The 20,811-nt window shown below is 51.4% G+C and overlaps 1 protein-coding gene across 2 annotated transcripts in view; it reads left to right on the top strand.

Annotated features, from left to right (window-relative positions):
• lamb2l (laminin, beta 2-like) overlaps positions 1 to 20,811 on the top strand; it is a 148,159-nt gene that overhangs the window by 62,231 nt on the left and 65,117 nt on the right. For both annotated transcript variants that reach the window (XM_067998345.1, XM_067998344.1), the window contains exons 10-17: positions 258 to 446; positions 2,288 to 2,467; positions 3,549 to 3,661; positions 5,617 to 5,696; positions 7,642 to 7,795; positions 11,693 to 11,854; positions 13,984 to 14,145; positions 16,731 to 16,852. In XM_067998345.1, the coding sequence (XP_067854446.1) occupies positions 258 to 446; positions 2,288 to 2,467; positions 3,549 to 3,661; positions 5,617 to 5,696; positions 7,642 to 7,795; positions 11,693 to 11,854; positions 13,984 to 14,145; positions 16,731 to 16,852 (1,162 nt within the window). The remainder of the gene's footprint in view (positions 1 to 257; positions 447 to 2,287; positions 2,468 to 3,548; positions 3,662 to 5,616; positions 5,697 to 7,641; positions 7,796 to 11,692; positions 11,855 to 13,983; positions 14,146 to 16,730; positions 16,853 to 20,811) is intronic.

Below are 20,811 nucleotides of genomic sequence, written 5' to 3'. Positions count from 1 at the left end.
CTCCAGCTGAGGCCTAACCAGTGTTTTATAAAGGTTTAGCATAACTTCCTTGCTTTTGTACTCTGTGCCTCTATTAATAAAGCCCAGGATCCCATATGCTTTTTTAACAGCCTTCTCAACTTGTCCTGCCACCTTCAGTGATTTGTGTACACACACCCCCAGGTCTCTCTGTTCCTGCACCCCCTTTAAATTGTACCATTTAGTTTATAAATTGTGTTAAATATTCCGATGATGTGGACTGTGTTTTTTTCCCTCAGAGTGTAACTGCAACAACCACGCTACAAAGTGCCACTTTGACATGGCCGTGTTCATAGCTACAGGAAACATGAGTGGGGGAGTGTGCGAAGAGTGTCAACACAACACCATGGGCAGGAACTGTGAGCTGTGCAAACCGTTCTATTACCGCAATCCGACCGCTGACATCCGCTCCGAGAATGCCTGTATCCGTGAGTGTCATCCGCAACATGGCACCTCCGACAGTGCAGCACTCCCTCACTGACCCTCCGACAGTGCAGCACTCCCTCACTGACCCTCCGACAGTGCAGCACTCCCTCAGTACTGACCCTCCGACAGTGCAGCACTCCCTCACTGACCCTCCGACAGTGCAGCACTCCCTCACTGACCCTCCGACAGTGCAGCACTCCCTCAGTACTGACCCTCCGACAGTGCAGCGCTCCCTCAGTACTGACCCTCCGACAGTGCAGCACTCCCTCACTGACCCTCCGACAGTGCAGCACTCCCTCACTGACCCTCCGACAGTGCAGCGCTCCCTCAGTACTGACCCTCCGACAGTGCAGCACTCCCTCACTGACCCTCTGACAGTGCAGCGCTCCCTCAGTACTGACCCTCCGACAGTGCAGCGCTCCCTCAGTACTGACCCTCTTGACAGTGCAGCACTCTCTCAGTACTGACCCTCCGACAATGCAGCGCTCCCTCAGTACTGACCCTCCGACAGTGCAGCACTCCCTCAGTACTGACCCTCCGACAGTGCAGCGCTCTCTCAGTACTGACCCTCCGACAGTGCAGCGCTCCCTCAGCACTGACCCTCCGACAGTGCAGCACTCCCTCAGTACTGACCCTCCGACAGTGCAGCGCTCCCTCAGTACTGACCCTCCGACAGTGCAGCACTCCCTCACTGACCCTCCGACATTGCGGCACTCCCTCAGTACTGACCCTCCGACAGTGCAGCGCTCCCTCAGTACTGACCCTCCGACAGTGCAGCGCTCCCTCAGCACTGACCCTCCGACAGTGCAGCACTCCCTCAGTACTGACCCTCCGACAGTGCAGCACTCCCTCACTGACCCTCCGACAGTGCAACACTCCCTCACTGACCCTCCGACAGTGCGGTGCTCCCTCAGTACTGACCCTCTGACAGTGCAGCACTCCCTCAGTACTGACCCTCCAACAGTGCAGCGCTCCCTCAGTACTGACCCTCCGACAGTGCAGCGCTCCCTCAGTACTGACCCTCCGACAGTGCAGCGCTCCCTCAGTACTGCTCTGGGAGTGGCGGATGATTTAGGCCAATCCATACACGGTGGGAAAAGTCTTAAACTATCTTGAGCTCAAGGTTTTCTTTGCAGTCCAATCGGTCGGGCTTTGATGGAAGGAAGTGAAGGGCAGCACTGCGAACGCTTAGTGACAGGGTGGGTTCTTGATGTGTCACTGAGACAGACTAACCAGAAAGTCGGTTCATCGTAGGTACTGAGTCAGCTGATCTCAGGAATAAAGAAAATATCAAGGGATACGGAGCAAAGGCAGATAAATGGGGTTGAGGTACAGATCAGCCATTATCGAATTGAAAGGCAGAACAGATTCGAGGGGCTGAATGGCCTCCTCCTGTTTCTAATAAAGCCAGACAGGTTCTTCGACAGCACCTCCCAAACCCGTGACCTCTACCACCTAGAAGGACAAGGGCAGCAGGCGCATGGGAACAACACCACCTGCACGTTCCCCTCCAAGTCACACACCATCCCGACTTGGAAATATATCGCCGTTCCTTCATTATCGCTGGGTCAAAGTCCTGGAACTCCCTTCCTAACAGCTCTATGGGAGAACCTTCACCACACGGACTGCAGCGGTTCAAGAAGGCGGCTCACCACCACCTTCTCAAGGGCAATTCGGGGGTGCAATTGGCGGGGGGAGGGGGTTTATAAAGGGCGGTCAATCTGTAACATTCGGGGGGAGGGGGTGTATAACGGGCACGAGTCTGCAGCCACCCATATTCCCGTTGAGGGTTAGAATTCCCCCCATTGTGTGTCTAACGGAAGTGTCTTCCTGTCCCGGGCAGCGTGTGACTGCGATCCTGTGGGATCCCTGGAGGGAGGTATCTGTGACAGTGACACCGACCTGGACTTTGCGATCATCGGTGGGCAGTGCCGGTGTAAGGAGAACGTGCGAGGAGTCCGGTGTGACCGCTGCAAGGAGGGATTCTACGGTCTGAGCAGGAATAATCCGCAGGGCTGTCAGGGTAGGTGTCTTCCAGTACACTTCACAACATCAGGTACAGGCCAACTCTTCAACTGCGCTGATTGGGCTTGGTGAGTCGAACCAGTGAACAATGGCACCACACGGTCCAGACGGGAGGGCTGACGTGTCTAGACTGGAGGTTGGTGATAATCCTGTACAGATGCGCTGTGCCACCGGTGCCCAATGTACTAATAGGACGGGAGCACTATTGGGCACCAGCAGGCGGTAAAGGGCTGCCGTCTGCCTGCCTGCTGTGCGCAGCTTCCCAGAGTGAAAGAAGGAAAATGGGGCATACGAGAACACCTGGCAATGGGGGCAAAGTTATCGGGGCTAGGTTCCCCGAGAGGGAATGCTTCAGTTGTATAGCCATGATGTGGAGATGCCGGTGATGGACTGGGGTTGACAATTGTAAACAATTTTACAACACCAAGACTATAACTTGGTGTTGTAAAATTGTTTACAATTTTCAGTTGTATAGAGCCTTGGTCAGGCCCCATCTGGAGACTGGGTTCAGTTCTGGGCACCGCACCTCAGGAAGGATATATTGGTCTTGGAGGGAGTGCCGACATCCAGATTTCCACCACCCTTTGTGTGAAGAAGTGCTTCCTGATTTCACCCCTGAACGGCCTGGCTCTAATTATAAGATTGTGCCCACGAGCTCTGGACTCCCCCCACCAGAGGAAATAGTTTCTCTCTATCCACCCTAACGAATCCCTTCATTATTTTACACACCTCCATTGGTTCACCCCTCAACCTTCTAAACTCGAGGGAATACAAGCCTAGTCTGTGCAACCTGTCCTCATAATTTAACCCTTTTAGCCCCGGTATCATTCTGGTGAATCTGCGCTGCACCCCCTCCAAGGCCAATCTATCCTTCCTGAGGTGCGGTGCCCAGAACTGAACGCAGTCTCTCCAGATGGGGTCTAAACAGAGCTCTGTACAACGGCAGCATTTCTTGCTCACTTTTGTATTCCAGCCCCCTTGAGATAGAGGCCAACGTTCCTTTGGCCTTTCCAGTGTAGTGAGTGCAATATAAATGTGAGTGTTATTGTTATTATTATAAATGCTTTGTTTATCCCCAGCCTGTAGGTGTGATCCCCGGGGAATTATAATGAGTGGGGCTCCATGTGATCAGATCAGTGGCGATTGCTTTTGCAAGAGATATGTGACTGGTCGCTTCTGTGATTTGTGCCTGGTGAGTATCGGGGCAGGGTGGGTTATGTTAAACAGAGCTCGTGTCATGGGTCCTGCTTGAGAGACACTCACTCTTGGGTTTATATATTCAACCAGTTCAGAGCCTCCGATAAATGGTGAATCATGACATTCTTTGAGAGTTGCAGGGTGGGGAGAACGAGTTTTTTACTATGCTCAGGAATCCAGATCTGGTCACCCAGACAGGAGGGAGGCATTTACATCCCGGAGGCAGGACAGATTTCAAAGGAGGAGACCTTGCAGGTTAAATCCCAAACACCACCACAAACTAAACCATGACAGGAGAGCAAGGGGGCACGGGGTCAAACTGGGGAAAGGGGATTTAGGACTGCGATCAGGAAGTTCTGTCTACGCACAGAGTCAGTCGGGACCCTGCTAGTGAGAGTGAGCACTCCACAGAGTATCACAGGTCATGTTTTCCAAGCCAGTGTGGAGCTGCAGTAGTTACTGAGCCAAGCTGTAGGATTTGATTTGGCCGCGGACAGAAATAGAGCACGTGGACTAAAGATTAACCAACGACAAGTGTGGCCAGAGGTTAAATTAAACTCCCCCCCCTCAGAGGAGTGGATAAGGGGAAGAGAATTGAGGGTACAGAGAGGGTGCAATAAAAGGTGATTCTGTGCATCTGGAATTTAAGTTCTGAGGAAGGTGAAGGAAGTTGGGTTTTGTTTCCTTTGGAAAAGAGGAGACTTTGAGATCCCCTCACTGAAGTTTTCAAGATTACCAAGCAAACGGACAATGTTGAACTGGGCAAATTTTCCCTGTGCGAAGGGTCCAAATTGTAGGGAGCACTAGTTAAAATGAGGAAGTTGGGAATAAGAAGGGAAGTCAGGGGGAAACTTTTTCACCTAATGGGGAATTAAGTTCTGGAGCAAATCACATGTAAAGGACATTGAAATGAAGAGTATGAATTGGAGAGAGGGACAATTTGATTTGTGTTGGAAGAGAAAAAGAATTGAAGGATATGGTGAGGAGATGAGATGGAGATCAGTGATAAAGGGATGGATTTGTTTGGATCTCCAGTGGCCCTTTTCTGTTCTCATAAGTTCTATTGAATAACTGACACACACCATAGCTGAGACAAGTAATCCTTTCAAAAAGAAGCTTCATATATTCGTGGTTCAGAATGGGATTGGAGGTTATAGGGATGCACATCCCGATCAAAAACTCCACAGAATGGCATTGTTCCTCAGTTGCTGCAATCAGGGCATGACGATGGGATGTGTTGTCCGTGGAGCTCAGCAGACCAAGGTTCAATAATGGAGGTGTGAGCATGGATGAATATTCTGCAGCTTTGCCTGATTATCTTTAGGGATTGGGGAGTGTTTATCCAGAACCTTCTCTCAGGGGATTAAATGGGTGGGTAGAGTCCATGATAGGGGAGAGTGTACACTGGCTGGGGAAGGAGTAGGTTTGATCAGTCTGCAGTAGTCGATATTAAGGGGAACAGATAGGGTGGATAGAGAGAAACTATTTCCGCTGGTTGGGGATTCTAGGAGTAGGGGGCACAGTCTAAAAATTAGAGCCAGACCTTTCAGGAGCGAGATTAGAAAACATTTCTACACACAAAGGGTGGTAGAAGTTTGGAACTCTCTTCCGCAAACGGCAATTGATACTAGCTCAATTGCTAAATTTAAATCTGAGATAGATAGCTTTTTGGCAACCAAAGGTATTAAGGGATATGGGCCAAAGGCAGGTATATGGAGTTAGATCACAGATCAGCCATGATCTTATCAAATGGCGGAGCAGGCACGAGGGGCTGAATGGCCTACTCCTGTTCCTATGTTCCTATGTAATCAGTTGTATTACAATGTGTGTATTTGAGAATGAGTCAGTACACACGGCTTGTGGGAGGGAACCCATTCTTTATATCCTGGCCTCTGACTCTTTTTGTCTCTATAATATCTGTGCTCTGGTTTTATTGTTTTTACTCTACAGCCAGAATACTGGGGACTCAGCAATGACATGGCAGGCTGCCGACAGTGCGACTGCGACTTCGGAGGCTCTTACACGAACAGGTATTGTCCTCTCTCAAATCTTCATAGTTTCCAGGTGAGCAGTTAATCAAAATGGCGGTTGCTTCTTTTAATGTTCTGTTTTTCTTCTGCCTCCATCCAATGTACTGAGGGAGCGCTGCACTGTCGGAGGGTCAGTACTGAGGGAGCGCTGCACTGTCAGAGGGTCAGTACTGAGGGAGCGCTGCACTGTCGGAGGGTCAGTACCGAGGGAGCGCTGCACTGTCGGAGGGTCAGTACTGAGAGAGCGCTGCACTGTCGGAGGGTCAGTACTGAGGGAGCGTTGCACTGTCGGAGGGTCAGTACTGAGGGAGCGCTGCACTGTCGGAGGGTCAGTACTGAGAGAGCGCTGCACTGTTGGAGGGTCAGTACTGAGGGAGCGTTGCACTGTCGGAGGGTCAGTACTGAGGGAGTGCTGCACAGTTGGAGGGTCAGTACTGAGGGAGCGCTGCACTGTTGGAGGGTCAGTACTGAGGGAGTGCTGCACCGTTGGAGGGTCAGTGCTGAGGGAGTGCTGCACCGTTGGAGGGTCAGTGCTGAGGGAGTGCTGCACTGTTGGAGGGTCAGTACTGAGGGAGTGCTGTACTGTCGGAGGGTCAGTACTGAGAGAGCGCTGCACCGTTGGAGGGTCAGTACTGAGGGAGCGCCGCACTGTCGGAGGGTCAGTACTGAGGGAGCGCTGCACTGTCGGAGGGTCAGTACTGAGAGAGCGCTGCACCATTGGAGGGTCAGTACTGAGGGAGCGCTGCACTGTTTGAGGGTCAGTACTGAGGGAGCGCTGCACTGTCGGAGGGTCAGTACTGAGGCAGCGCTGCACTGTCTGAGGGTCAGTACTGAGGGAGTGCTGCACTGTCGGAGGGTCAGTGCTGAGGGAGCGCTGCACTGTCGGAGGGTCAGTACTGAGGGAGTGCCGAACTGTTGGAGGGTCAATACTGAGGGAGTGCTGCAGTGTCGGAGGGTCAGTACTGAGGGAGCGCTGCACTGTCGGAGGGTCAGTACTGAGGGAGCGCTGCACTGTCAGAGGTGCCGTCTTTCGGATGAGATGCTAAAGCAAGGCCCCAGTCTGCCCTTTCAGGTGGATGTAAAAGATCCCATTTTGTAGGGAGCAGGGGAATTCTTCCCAATGTCCAAGCCAAAATTTATCCCTCAACACAGATTATCTCGCAATTATCACATTGCTGTTTGTGGGATCTTGCTGTGTGAAAGTTGGCTGCAGCATTTCCTACATTACAACAGTGTCTACACTTCAAAAGTGTTTCATTGGCTGTGACGCGCTTTGGGACATCCTGAGGTGGTGAAAGGCGCTGTAGAAATGTAAGTCTGTTCTTTCTGTTCTTTCAATGATGGCTCCTGTTCGCTCCCGGTGGAGAAGGGTCCTGTGGGTGTTGATCGCTCTCTGTCACTTTGCCCATTCACCATGTGTGATCCTAGACAGTGATTGTCTGCAACACAGTCAACCATGGGGGTCATCCCAGCTAAATCCCCAGCCCATCCTCAGCCGCAAACAAACCTTCAATTCCGACAGGGGTCACAGGTTAACGATCTGGAGCAGGAACCCTGGCCGACTTGTTTCCCAATGGCACTGAGGCCAAATGTAGCCTCCCTAGTGCCCGCCCCCCTGGGGTCTGGACCGATTTGATTCGATTGGTGTCACGATGAGTCGTCAGGACGGCAGTGCAGCGCGTTCTAGCATTTATTTGAGCTCTAAGGGACTGTTGTGATTTGGTTTACGTAATGCCGTTCAGGGGAGCTCGATAAACACATGAGGGAGAAAGGAATAGAAGGATATGCTGATAGGGTGAGATGAAGTAGGGAGGGAGGAGGCTCGTCTGGAGCATAAACACCGGCACAGACCAGTGGGGCCGAATGGCCTGTTTCTGTGCTGTAGACTCGATGTGAGAATGAGGAGTCCTATTGGATTATCAGCAGTGTATTTATTGCTTGTCAGATGCTCCATGGGAGACGGGCAGTGTGACTGTCGGCCCCACATCATCAGCAGGCAGTGCCAGGATGTGCAGCCGGGTTTCTTCTGCATGCCGCTTGATTTCTACACGTACGAGGCCGAGGACGCGGAACCTCGTGCACCCACTGACCCTCTGCCCGTAAGTAAAGACCGTGCCAGGCTGCGCCAGGGGAATAGCGAGTCGTGCAGTTATCGCCCAGACCTTGGTGGCAGTGGGTAGATTTATGCAATGTGGGCAATGGAACGACGGTGAGAGTTTTATTAATCTGACTGGCTGTCTTTCCATGGGATTGGCCATGTGGGGACAAGAGGCACGGTGGTGCAATGGTTCCATTACTGGACTAATAATCCAGGGAACCCGAGTTCACATCCCACCAGGGCAATTTGAGAATCTGAACTCAGTTTAAACAATCTGGAAATAAAAAGCGTTTTTGTGTCTGTATGCGTGTCTGTGTCTATGTGCTTGTCTCGTCTATATGCGCGTCCGTGTCTGTGTCTATGTACGTGTCTATGTCTGTGTACGTTTCTATGTCTGTGTCTATGTACGTTTCTGTGTCTATGTGCGTGTCTGTGTCTATGTGCTTGTCTGTGTCTATCTGCGTGTCTGTGTCTATGTGCGTGTCTGTGTCTATGTGCTTGTCTGTGTCTGTATGCGTGTCTGTGTCTATGTGCCTGTCTGTGTCTATGTGCTTGTCTGTGTCTATATGCGTGTCTGTGTCTATGTGCTTGTCTGTGTCTATCTGCATGTCTGTGTCTATGTACGTTTCTATGTCTGTGTCTATCTGCGTGTCTGTGTCTATGTGCGTGTCTGTGTCTATGTGCGTGTCTGTGTCTATGTGCTTGTCTGTGTCTGTATGCATGCCTGTGTCTATGTGCCTGTCTGTGTCTATCTGCGTGTCTGTGTCTATGTACGTTTCTGTGTCTGTGTCTATATGCGTGTCTGTGTCTATGTGCGTGTCTGTGTCTATGTGCTTGTCTGTGTCTATCTGCGTGTCTGTGTCTATGTACGTTTCTGCGTCTGTGTCTATGTACGTTTCTATGTCTGTGTCTATCTGCGTGTCTGTGTCTATGTGCGTGTCTGTCTATGTACGTTTCTGCGTCTGTGTCTATGTACGTTTCTATGTCTGTGTCTATGTGCGTGTCTGTGTCTATGTACGTTTCTATGTCTGTATACGTATCTGTGTCTGTATACGTGTCTGTGTCTATGTGCGTGTCTGTGTGTGTGGAACAGGTTAATTACAGTATTCTCAGATGTTGTAACTTACAAAAAATTTCAGACAGCGAGCAGGTTTTGTTTTGCCATAAAACAGATTTTAATCATCTGAAAATGATAACAAAGTATTTGGTGTTTTAGAATTCTGTGATAATCTGATTGGGGAAGTCTGGTGTTTAGACTCGAGACGACAGCCTGTGGGTCTCTCATCTCCCACTTCAACAACCGGGGTGACCATTAGACTTTGCCTGCATGCACTCCCTCCCCCACATATCTTACACAGTTAGGTGGGCCCTGCTCTTTTTTAAGAGCGGGAGCCTCACCGGCTAGACGCGCAGACTGTGTCTCCTAGCGCCGTGAGGGTTTGTCCTGAGATATCATCAGGAACATACCATCAGCCATTCGAATCGCTACGCAATCCACAAACCCCCATATCACCGTCTGATCACTGACATCTGTCAGGTTCTGCTCATCCATGTGAGTTAGAATCATAGAAACTTACAGCACAGAAGGAGGCCATTCAGCCCATCGTGCCTGTGCCAGCTCTTTGAACGAACTATGCAATTAGTCCCACTCCTCCCACCTCTGCTCTTTCACCATAGCCCTGCAAATGTCGCCTTTACAATTCCCCATTTGAAAGTTATTATTGAATCTGCTTCCACCGCCCTTTCAGGCAGCGCGTTCCAGATCATCACAACTCGCTGCTTAAAAAAATTTCTCCTTATCTCCCCCCTGGTTTTTTGTGATAACATTGGAGAATGAAACACTTCCAGTGCCTCTCAATCTGGAAGGCAGGTGCTCACAGGTCGGTGACAGAGTTGTCCTCTCTGCCTAGAGCTGCCAACTCTCCCCAGGAATTGAAGATTGATCTCCAGGTCACTGCTGGGAGCAAAAACCCCGGGAGAAAAATCATAGCGGCAATAAAAATTTGTGGTTTATTTAAAAAAAAATAATTCTGGAGCGGAATTCCACAAGGGCTGGTGTTTGGTTTTTTTCTTCGACATTGCAAGTCACGTAAGAGCTGATCGAGGTTAGATGTCGGGAGCTGGTCCTTTCCCCAGAGAATAGTGGACCTCACGAGCAGGTTCGCTAATTCCTTTCAGCGAGAACTGGACCTGTTTCTGGTTGGGGCAGAGATCACCTGGTGCAAGAGGTCGGTACCTGGTGACGTCAATCAGTAAGGAATCTTACAACACCAGGTTATAGTCCATCACCGGCATCTCCACATCATGATGTTAATCAGGACCAGAGTGATCTCCTGGACTAGTTTCCATCGCCTAAAGGGGTCGGAGAGGAATTTACTGCATTTCTTTCCCCTAATTTTTTATCTGGTGTTTTGCCTCTCCCCAGGAGATGACATGGCTCCAGGAGGGTGGGGATGGAGACCTCCAAGGTCTCTGCGCTCCTCCAATACCGGCCTCTTGTGCATCCCCGATTTCCATCACTCCACCATTGACGGCCGTGCCTTCAGCTTCCTAGGCTCTATGCTCTGGAATTCCCTCCCTAAACCTCTCCGCCTCTCCGCCTCTCCCTCCTCCATTAAGACGCTCCTTAAAACCTACCTCTTTTGACCCAGCTTTTGATCACCTGTCCTAATATCTCTTTATGTGGCTTGGAGTCAAATTTTGTTTGATAATCGCTCCTGTGAAGTGCCTTGGGACGTTTTACTACGTTAAAGGCGCTATATAAATGCAAGTTGTTGTTGCTTCACAATTGTGTGGGACCGGCTGGATAGGCCAGAGGGTCTTTTACTGTCTGTCAGTTTAGTATGCTCATATATCAATGCAAGTAGTTGTATACTCGGAATTCCCTGTGGTGTTTGGGAGCTGGGTCTAGGACCCTGGCATTGGGCGGAGAGAAATGGTGTATTTGGTCTAATTAGCCTGGGCTGGATTGAGAGGTGAGAAGGCACAGTGCGAACCCACTGTGCCAGCCGGTCCCATCGCCCATCGCCCTTCGCCCATTGCCCATTGCCCATCGCTCATTGTCTATCGCCCATCGCTCATTGCCCATCGCCCATTGCCCTTCGCCCATTGCCTATCGCCCATCGCTCATTGTCTATCGCCCATCGCCCATCGCCATTGCCCTTCGCCCATCGCCCATTGCCTATCGCCCTTCGCCCATCGCCATCGCCCATCGCCCATCGCCCATCGCCATCGCCCATCGCCCATCGCCATTGCCCTTCGCCCATCGCCCATCGCCTATCGCCCTTCGCCCATCACCCATCGCCATCGCCCATCGCCATCGGCCATCGACCATCGCCCATCGCCCATCGCCATCGCCATCGCCCATCGCCCATCGACCATCGCCCATCGCCCATCGTCCATCACCCATCGCCATCGCCATCGCCCATCGCCCATCGCCCATCGTCCATCACCCATCGTCCATCACCCATCGCCATCGCCCATCGCCATCGCCCATCGCCATCGCCATCGACCATCGACCATCGCCCATCGCCCATCGTCCATCACCCATCGCCATCGCCCATCACCATCGCCCATCGCCCATCGCCATCGCCATCGCCCATCGCCCATCGCCCATCGCCATCGCCCATCGCCCATCGCCATCGCCATCGCCCATCGCCCATCGCCATCGCCCTTCGCCCATCGCCCATCGCCATCGCCCATCGCCATCGCCATCGCCCATCGCACATCGCCATCGCCATCCCCATCGCCCATCGCCATCCCCATCGCCCATCGCCCATCGCCATCGCCCATCGCCATCGCCATCGCCCATCGCCATCGCCCATCGCCATCGTCCATCGCCATCGCCGATCCTCCATCCGTGCGTTGCTTCAATTTCTTGCTTCTCTGAATGTTTCAGGGAGCGAGCAAGCAAGAGGTGAACGGCGATTGCGTGGAGTTTGACAACTGGCACATGCTCGATATCCGCCAGAACGCCAGACGGAGGAGGCATCACCGGCGGGCAGCCCACCCCCGGACGGCGAGACACCGTGCGGCCGTCCGAAGAATCCGGCAGCGAAAGGTTTGTGTCACTGCGGGAGCTCCGTCCTCATGGGGAGTGGGGGGGGGGGGGGGGGGGAGGGGGAAGGGAGGGCGTGCCTGACGGCAAGTAACCGCGGCCATTGCCAACTTATAACGGCAAATCGCCAGTGTGTGCTGACCATGGTTTGCTGACCTGTGAAGGTTCCTCACCTCCAGCACCTTCTCGGAAAGGGTCAGCTTAAAAATAAATGCCCTTGTTATCTCTGCTCCCCTGAAATGTTCTCCCCTCTTCTCCCCTCCCCTCCTGGAGGTGGGGACCTCTTGCTGCATTGTCCAGGTCTCAACCCTGTCTCCCCCCCACCCCGGTATTTCACCAAAGTGACCATCCCCTCGTGAGTGTGACCCTGGATATTGAGTGTAGGGTCAACCGTACATGATCAGTGTGAACCCACTTTCTAATCACTGGAAACGATCGGGGGGGTAAGGAACCCCTTTGGCTGATTTTCCCCTCCCTGTCCCGATGCTGATTGTAGCCACTCTTACAGTCCCATCCCCACCGGGCTGAGATCAGTTCACTCAACACAGGCCAGGAGTGGAGCCTGGGCCCACCCTGCCCTGTAGAGCTCAGTACTGACCTCAGCAACCAGCCCTTCGGAGAAGCCCAACTAGTGTTCTACTCAACAGATACACGGATCGTTAATAATCGAGGCTGTGGCAGATTCTAACATCTCCGATAGGGAATTCAGGAGAAACTTCTTTACTCAGAGAGTGGTGAGAATGTGGAACTCGCTCCCACAAGGAGTAGTTGAGGTGAATAGTGTAGATGGATTTAAGGGGAAGCTGGATAAACACATGAGGGAGAAAGGTATAGAAGGATATGCTGATAGGGTGAGATGGAGTAGGGAGGGAGGAGGCTCGTGTGGAGCATAAACACCGGCATAGACCAGTTGGGCCGAATGGCCTGTTTCTGTGCTGTACGTTTTATGTAATTCTATGCAATCCCATGAATAGCAGTTTGACCCCCACCATCACCAGCACCTTGTTAATGGGGTGTGATAGTGCAGTGGTCCTGTTACTGGACTAGTAATCCAGAGAACTGTGAGTTCAAATCCCACCACGGCAGGTTGAAAGTTTGATTTCAGTTTAAAAGTTCTAGAAATAAAAAGTTGTTACCAGTAAGAGTGACCATGAAACTGTCGGATTGTTGCAAAAACCCAACTGGTTCACTAATGTCCTTTAGGGAAGGAAACCTGCCGTCCTTACCCGGTCTGGGCCTATATGTGACTCCAATCCCACACCAACATGGTTGACTCTTAACTGCCCCCCTGTTGTATCAAACAGAAGGCCTACCACCACCTTCTCAGGGCAACCAGGGATGGGCAATAAATGTCGGCCTTGCCAGCGACGCCCACATCCTTAGAATTAATTAAAACTAAAATCATACAAGTGACCTCCACATCTACGATATGCTTTTCACCATTTATAGTAGGTGGATGTGTCACTCAGTTAAAGTTTGAGGGCCCTCTGAGAGTTTGAAGGCTCTGCATTTAATGGGAGATGTCCAAACCGAGGAAGGACATTAGAGAATTACAAAATACAACCAGAAGCAGCATCAGAGCTCCATTTTCTTTTATTTTTCACTTAGAGTTGGGCATGGAGTTACTGCGACTTTCTCCTCATTCATGTTCTCTTTGCGCTCAGTACCTGGTTGGGCTGAGCGGCTGGTGAACGGTCTGCTCCTGGTGTTCGGTCCATTCTGGACTGGGCCTCGGGAGAAGCCTGAGGCCTCTTGCTGGGGGGGGAGCAGGAGGGGGACCGGGGTCGGGGGAGCAGGAGGGAGGCTTTGCGCCAGTTCTCTCTCTGATTTCCCTGCGTCTAGTCGCTCCTCAGACTCGGCTGAGATGGGTGACCACCCTCCCATTGCCATCGCTCACTGCACAGCGAGTACAGGAGAGGATAGAGTGCTGGAGGCTTTGAATCAAGGCTCAAAGACCCAGGGGAACCGCCCAGTCTGCAAAGGTGGGCAGAGGGGGTGTGAGCTGTAAGTGACCCGGGACCGTGTTGTAAGCCCCACTGCTTCTGATTACACGGTACGATTGTATCACAAGTGACTGTTTGCCCCAGATGTCGCCACCTTGATGTGTAACTGATCACTCTTGTTAATTGTAGCCGTTTGTGCAAATCGTTAACCGAGAACGCCCCCTGAACAAGATGATCACATGGAGCGGTCCAGGCTTCGCACGGGTCCAAGACGGAGCAGGCCTGAGGTTCAATATCAATAACATCCCGTACGCCATGGATTACAGGGTCATGATGCGCTACGAGCCCGAGGTACAAGCAACGGAGGGCCCTGAGCCGTTTGTGGGGCCCACCAGGGGCTGACATTGTTGGCAGAGCCTTTTTAATAGTCGAGCCCATATTTGGGGGGCAGGGGTCTGTCTAATTATTGTTTACAACTGTCTGAATAGGAAGTAAAAACATTCTCCCTGAAAAATCAGTGTGACCACGGTCCTGGGACATCGGAACAAACCGTCATCAACAGCAACGTCCTGCTCATCCCAGTGAGCACACACTCACTCCCTCTCTTGCACACACTCCCTCGCGCACACTTACTCTCTCGCGCACACTCACTCTTTTGCGCATGCACTTTCTTGCACACATTCACTCGGGCACACTCACTCGCGCACAGTCACCCTCACACTCACTCTCGCACGTACTCTCGCACACAGTTAATCTCACACACTCACTCTCACATACTCAATTTCTCATACACTTACACACTCACTTTTGCATACACTCACACACAATCTCTCGCTCACTTTAGTACACATTCTCTTGATCACTTATACACACACTCAACCTCTTGCACACTCACTCTTTCACATGACTCTTATCCATTTTCACACACGGTTAATCTCTCCCACGTGCCTTACACATTCACTCATGCTCACACTTTCACATATACTCACTTTCACACGCATTGTCGTGTGTGCATATTCTCTCAAACACAAAGGGCAGGATTTTAACTGTGAGAAACGGGTGGGTTGAAAATTGCAACAATTTCAGACCCCCCCCCGACCCGCCCATTACCGGTTTTCACCTGGGCGAGGTGAGGGGCGGGCGACCAATCCGCTCCCAGGAAGCGAGAGGGTCCGAAACTGCAGGTCAGAGCCTTTATATCACAATTGTGGGCCCCGAGGAGCAGGAGAGTTTCCCCCAGGCCCAACAAGCCAACCTGCAGTGACCCTCCAACGATCGCGGACCCTCCTCCACAACGATCGCGGACCCTCCTCCACAACGATCGCGGACCCTCCTCCACAACGATCGCGGACCCTCCTCCACAACGATCGCGGACCCCCCTCCACAACGATCGCGGACCCTCCGACAACGATCGCGGACCCTCCGACAACGATCGCGGACCCTCCGACAACGATCGCGGACCCCCCTCCACAACGATCGCGGACCCTCCTCCACAACGACCACGGACCCTCCCCCACAACGATCGCGGACCCTCCTCCACAACGATCGCGGACCCCCCTCCACAACGATCGCGGACCCTCCTCCACAACGATCGCGGACCCCCCTCCACAACGATCGCGGACCCCCCCACAACGATCGCGGACCCTCCTCCACAACGATCGCGGACCCCCCCACAACGATCGCGGACCCTCCTCCACAACGATCGCGGACCCCCCCACAACGATCGCGGACCCTCCTCCACAACGATCGCGGACCCCCCGACAATGATCGCGGACCCTCCTCCACAACGATCGCGGACCCCCCGACAATGATCGCGGACCCTCCTCCACAACAATCGCGGACCCCCCGACAATGATCGCGGACCCTCCTCCACAACGATCGCGGACCCCCCGACAATGATCGCGGACCCCCCCAACAATAACAGACCCCTCCCCACAATGACTGCGGACCACCGCAATGGCCTCCGATCCCGACACCCACCCCCTCAGTGACTGCCCCCCCCCCCCCACCCCGGTGACTGACACCCGATTTCTCCCCCCCTCGATGACTGACGTCCCCCCCATCCCATGACTGACCCCACCCCACCACCATGACCCTCATGCTCATCAGTGCCCTCATGCCTCCCCGGTGCCCCCATGCCCATCGATGCCCCCTTGCCCCCCCCCCCATCCATACAATCTAAGACCTACCTGAAGACTTACCTTTTCACCTCCTCTTCCTCGCTCCGCTCCCATCCGACTGAGACCAGCCTGTCAATCAGGCCGTCCTGTCGGACAGGAAACCGACAAAAAAAAAAGACGTCCTTATGTCAGAATCGTAAGGACGTCCAGGAAACCCGTACTTCTGGGTTTCCCGCCCCCCCCCAACCCCTTCCCGGCTCCGAGTCAAAATCCTGGCCAAAGTCTCTCATGTTCTCCCTCACACACACACGCACTCACTCATGGTCACAGATACCCACTCTCACCCTCTCACACAAATCTCCCAAGCCCTATCCATGCTCCTTTAGGCACCGGCCTGTTTACCCCCCCCCCCCCCCCGGGGGTTTACCCGCTTGCCCCCTTCTGGGGGTCGATACCCTTCGTCTCACTAGGCACCGATCTCCAGTGATACGTCAGGTCCTGAACGAGATGGGGGCAGGGACTCCCGGCGTAGGGAGTCTCTGCCCTCGAATCTGTCCCCCCGACCCGGCTCTGCCCCATAAGGGGCGGGTGGACGTTCTGTCCCTTACAAGTACACTTTCAGATAAAGCACAACTGAGATCCTGGGTAAAACTCCCAGAACTCTTTCCCACCGAATACTTGCTCCTTTCTGTTGTCCCCAAACCATAACCTCAGAGTTAAATACGGCCGTTCAGTTAGTTTATTTTGGGTGTTGTGGCAGTGGTTGATTAATAGTTCGGTGCTGACAATTTCCTCCCATATTCCCCTCTCCCTTAGTCTGCGGAAGATTGGGAAGCAATAATCAGTATTTATACTGTGGGTTTACCCATCACCCATCGCTGTGGGAACCTCCTGCCTCACGGACAACAGTACAGAGTGACTCTGCATCACACGGAAAGGTAGGCCATGGGGTTAACTGGGCGATATGGGGGGCGATTGCTGCAACAACTTACTGTTACAATGGAATCCACACGACAGACATCCAGGGGCAGCGATGGACACTGCCAGGAAGTGGGGAGGAGACTGAAAACATAGGAGACTTTAAAAGGTGGGGGCTTGGCATAACAAAGCAGAGAGGGTTAGGGAAAGAGGCCCGGAGTGTGTGGGCGTGTCGACTGATAGCTCTGTCACCAAAGAGCAGAGGAAGGGAACGATGCACAGTTGACCACAGAAAAGCACAGGTAGGGCTGTTGGGGGGTGGAGGGGGGAGTTGGTGGGATAGGAGGTTCAGATGGAAGTTGGGTTGGAGTAGAATGGAAATGGGAATGTGGGTTAGGTTAGGGTTGGGAGGAGGCAGGGCCAGTATTGGGTGGAGGTAGGGTTAGTGTAAAGTGAAGATAAAGCGAGTGTTTGTGTTGGGTAGAGGTGGGTCTACTTGTAAGGTGGATGTTGGACTAGAGTTTCTGGTGGCAAAGCTGAAGGTGGGGCAGTTGGTAGGGTGGAGGTGGGATGGAGGAAAGGGTTTTGGAAGGGCGGAGGTGGAGCTGGTGTTAAGGTGGAGTTTGGGCGGAGGTGGAGCTGGTGTTAAGGTGGAGTTTGGGCGGAGGTGGAGCTGGTGTTAAGGTGGAGTTTGGGCGGAGGTGGAGCTGGTGTTAAGGTGGAGTTTGGGCGGAGATGGAGCTGGTGTTAAGGTGGAGTTTGGGCGGAGGTGGAGCTGGTGTTAAGGTGGAGTTTGGGCGGAGGTGGAGCTGGTGTTAAGGTGGAGTTTGGGCGGAGGTGGAGCTGGTGTTAAGGTGGAGTTTGGGCGGAGGTGGGCTGGAAGTCGGGTAGTGGCAGGGCTGGGGGTAAGTCTAATGATACAGTTCATGATGAAGATGGAGGCAGAGCTTGTCGTTGGGCTCCTGGTGAGGCTGGGGATTGTGTAAAATACAATGGAGGGAATCACAGTAGTGAAGCAAACGTGTGTTTTTGGTGAAAATGATTTCCTTCTGATATGAAAGCCCAATGTCAAAACCAGTCATAATTTTGAACACCTCTATTAAATCTCCGCTTAACCTTATCTGCTCTAAGGAGAACAATCCCAGCTTCTCCAGTCTCTGCACATTAACTGAAGTCCCTCATCCCTGGAACCATTCCAGTAAACCTCCTCTGCACCCTCATAGAAACAGAGAAAATAGGAGCAAGAGTAGGCCATTCGGCCCTTCGGGCCTGCTCCGCCATTCAAAATGATCATGGCTGATCGTCTAACTCAGTACCCTGTTCCCGCTTTTTCCCCATATCCCTTGATCCCTTTAGCATTAAGAAATATATCTATCTCCTTCTTGAATACATCTAATGACTTGGCCTCCACTGCCTTCTGTGGTGGAGAATTCAACAGGTTCACCACCCTCTGAGTGAAGAAATTTTTTCTCATCTCGGTTCGAAATGGCATACCCCGTATCCTGAGACTGTGACCCCTGGTTCTGGACTCCCCAGCCATCGGGACCATCCTCCCTGCATCTAGTCTGTCTAGTCCTGTTAGAATTTTATATGTTTCGATGAGATCACCCCTCATTCTTCTAAACTCTAGTGAATATAGGCCTAGTCGACCCAATCTCTCCTCATACGTCAGTCCTGCTATCCCAGGACTCAGTCTGGTAAACCTTCATTGCACTCCCCCCATGGCAAGGACATCCTTCCTCAGATAAGGAGACCAAAACTGCACACAATACTCCAGATGTGGTCTCACCAAGGCCCTGTATAACTGCAGTAAGACATCTCTGCTCCTGTACTCAAATCCTCTTGCAATGAAGGCCAATATACCATTCGCCTTCCTAACTGCTTGCTGCACCTGAATGCTCGCTTTCAGCGACTGGTGTACAAGGACACCCAGGTCTCGTTGCACCTCCCCTTTTCCCAATCTATCACCATTCAGATAATAATCTGCCTTTCTGTTTTTACAACCAAAGTGGATAACCTCACATTTATCCACGTTATACTGCATCTGCCATGTTCTTGCCCACTCACCCAACTTGTCTAAATCACATTGGAGCCTCTTTGCATCCTCCTCACAGCTTACATTCCACCCCAGCTTTGTGTCGTCTGCAAACTTGGGAATGTTACATTTAGTTCTCTCATCCAAATCATTGATATATATTGTGAATAGCTGGGGCCCAAGCACTGATCCCTGCGGTACCCCACTAGTCACTGCCTGCCACCCGGAAAAAGACCCGTTTATTCCTACTCTCTGTTTCCTGTCTGTCAACCAATTCTCAATCCATGCCAGTATATTCCCCCCAATCCCATGTGCTTTAATTTGCACACTAACCTCTTGTGTGGGACCTTATCAAAAGCCTTCTGAAAATCCAAATACACCACATCCACTGGTTCTCCCCTATTTATTCTACTAGTTACATCCTCAAAAAACTCCAGTAGATTTGTCCAATCCCGTTAATGCCTTCCCAGTGTTCTGTTATCACATCTTTTATAATAGACTCTAGCATTTTCCCCACTACTGATGTTAGGCTAACTGGTCTGTAATTCCCTGTTTTTTCTCTCCCTCCTTTTTTAAATAGTGGGGTTACATTTGCCACCCTCCAATCTGTAGGAACTGTTCCAGAGTCTATAGAATTTTGGAAGATGATCACCAATGCATCCACTATTTCCAGGGCCACTTCCTTTAGTACTCTGGGATGTAGATTATCAGGCCCTGGGGATTTGTCAGCCTTCAGCCCCATTAATTTCCCTGCACTATTTTTTTACTAATACTGGTTTCCTTCAGTTCCTCCCTCTCACTAGACCCTTGGTTCCCTAACATTTCTGGGGGGTTTATTTGTGTCCTCCTTTGTGAAGACAGAACCAAAGTATGTGTTTAATTGTTCTGCCATTTCTTTGTTCCCCATTATAATTTCCCCCATTTCTGACTGTAAGGGTCCTAACATTTGTCTTCACTAATCTTTTTCTCCTAACATATTTATAGAAGCTTTTACAGTCAGTTTTTGTGTTCCCTGCTAGTTTACTCTCATACTCTATTTTTCCCCTCTTAATCAATCTCTTTGTTCTCCTTTGCTGAATTCTAAACTGTTCCCAATCCTCAGGCTTGCTGCTTTTTCTGGCAATTTTATGTCTCCTCTTTGGATCTAATACTATCCCTAATTTCTTTTGTAAACCACGGTTGAGTCACCTTTCCTGTTTTATTTTTGTGCCAGACAGGAATGAATAGTTGTTGTAATTCCTGCACACATTCTTTAAATATTAGCCATTGCCTATCCACCATCATCCCTTTTAGTAAAGTTCCCCAATCTATCATAGCCAACTCGCACTCCTACTTTCGTAATTTCGTTTATTTAGATTCAGGACCCTAGTTTCGGATTCAACTACTTCACTCTCCATCTTAATGAGGAATTCTATCATGTTATGGTCGCTCTTCCCTAAGGGACCCCGCACAACAAAATTGTTAATTAATCCTTTCTCATTGCACAATACCCAGTCTAGGATCGCCTGTTCTCTAGTTGGTTCCTCAATGTATTGGTCTAGAAAACCATCACGTGCCTACTCCAGGAATTCCTCCCCCACAGTATTATTGCTAATTTGGTTTGACCAATCTATATGTTGATTAAAGTCACCCATGATTATAGTTGTACCCTTCTTGCATGCGTCTCTAATTTCCTGTTTAATGCCCTCCCCTACATCTCCACTACTGTTTGGGGGCCTATAGACAACCCCCACCGATGTTTTCTGCCCCTTGGTGTTTCTTAGCTCCACCCATACAGATTCCACATCGTGATTTTCCGAGCCAATATCCTTCCTCACTATTGCATTCATTTCCTCCTTTACTGACAACGCTACCCCACCTCCTTTCCCTTTTTGCCTGTCCTTCCTAAATATTGAATACCCCTGGATGTTCAGTTCCCATCCTTGGTCACCCTGCAGCCATGTC

The sequence above is a fragment of the Heptranchias perlo genome, chromosome 17 (assembly GCF_035084215.1).
Source record: "Heptranchias perlo isolate sHepPer1 chromosome 17, sHepPer1.hap1, whole genome shotgun sequence".
Taxonomy (NCBI): Eukaryota; Metazoa; Chordata; class Chondrichthyes; order Hexanchiformes; family Hexanchidae; genus Heptranchias; species Heptranchias perlo.
The sequence above is the reverse complement of the archived record's forward strand: the minus strand, read 5'-3'. Positions and strand labels throughout refer to the sequence as shown.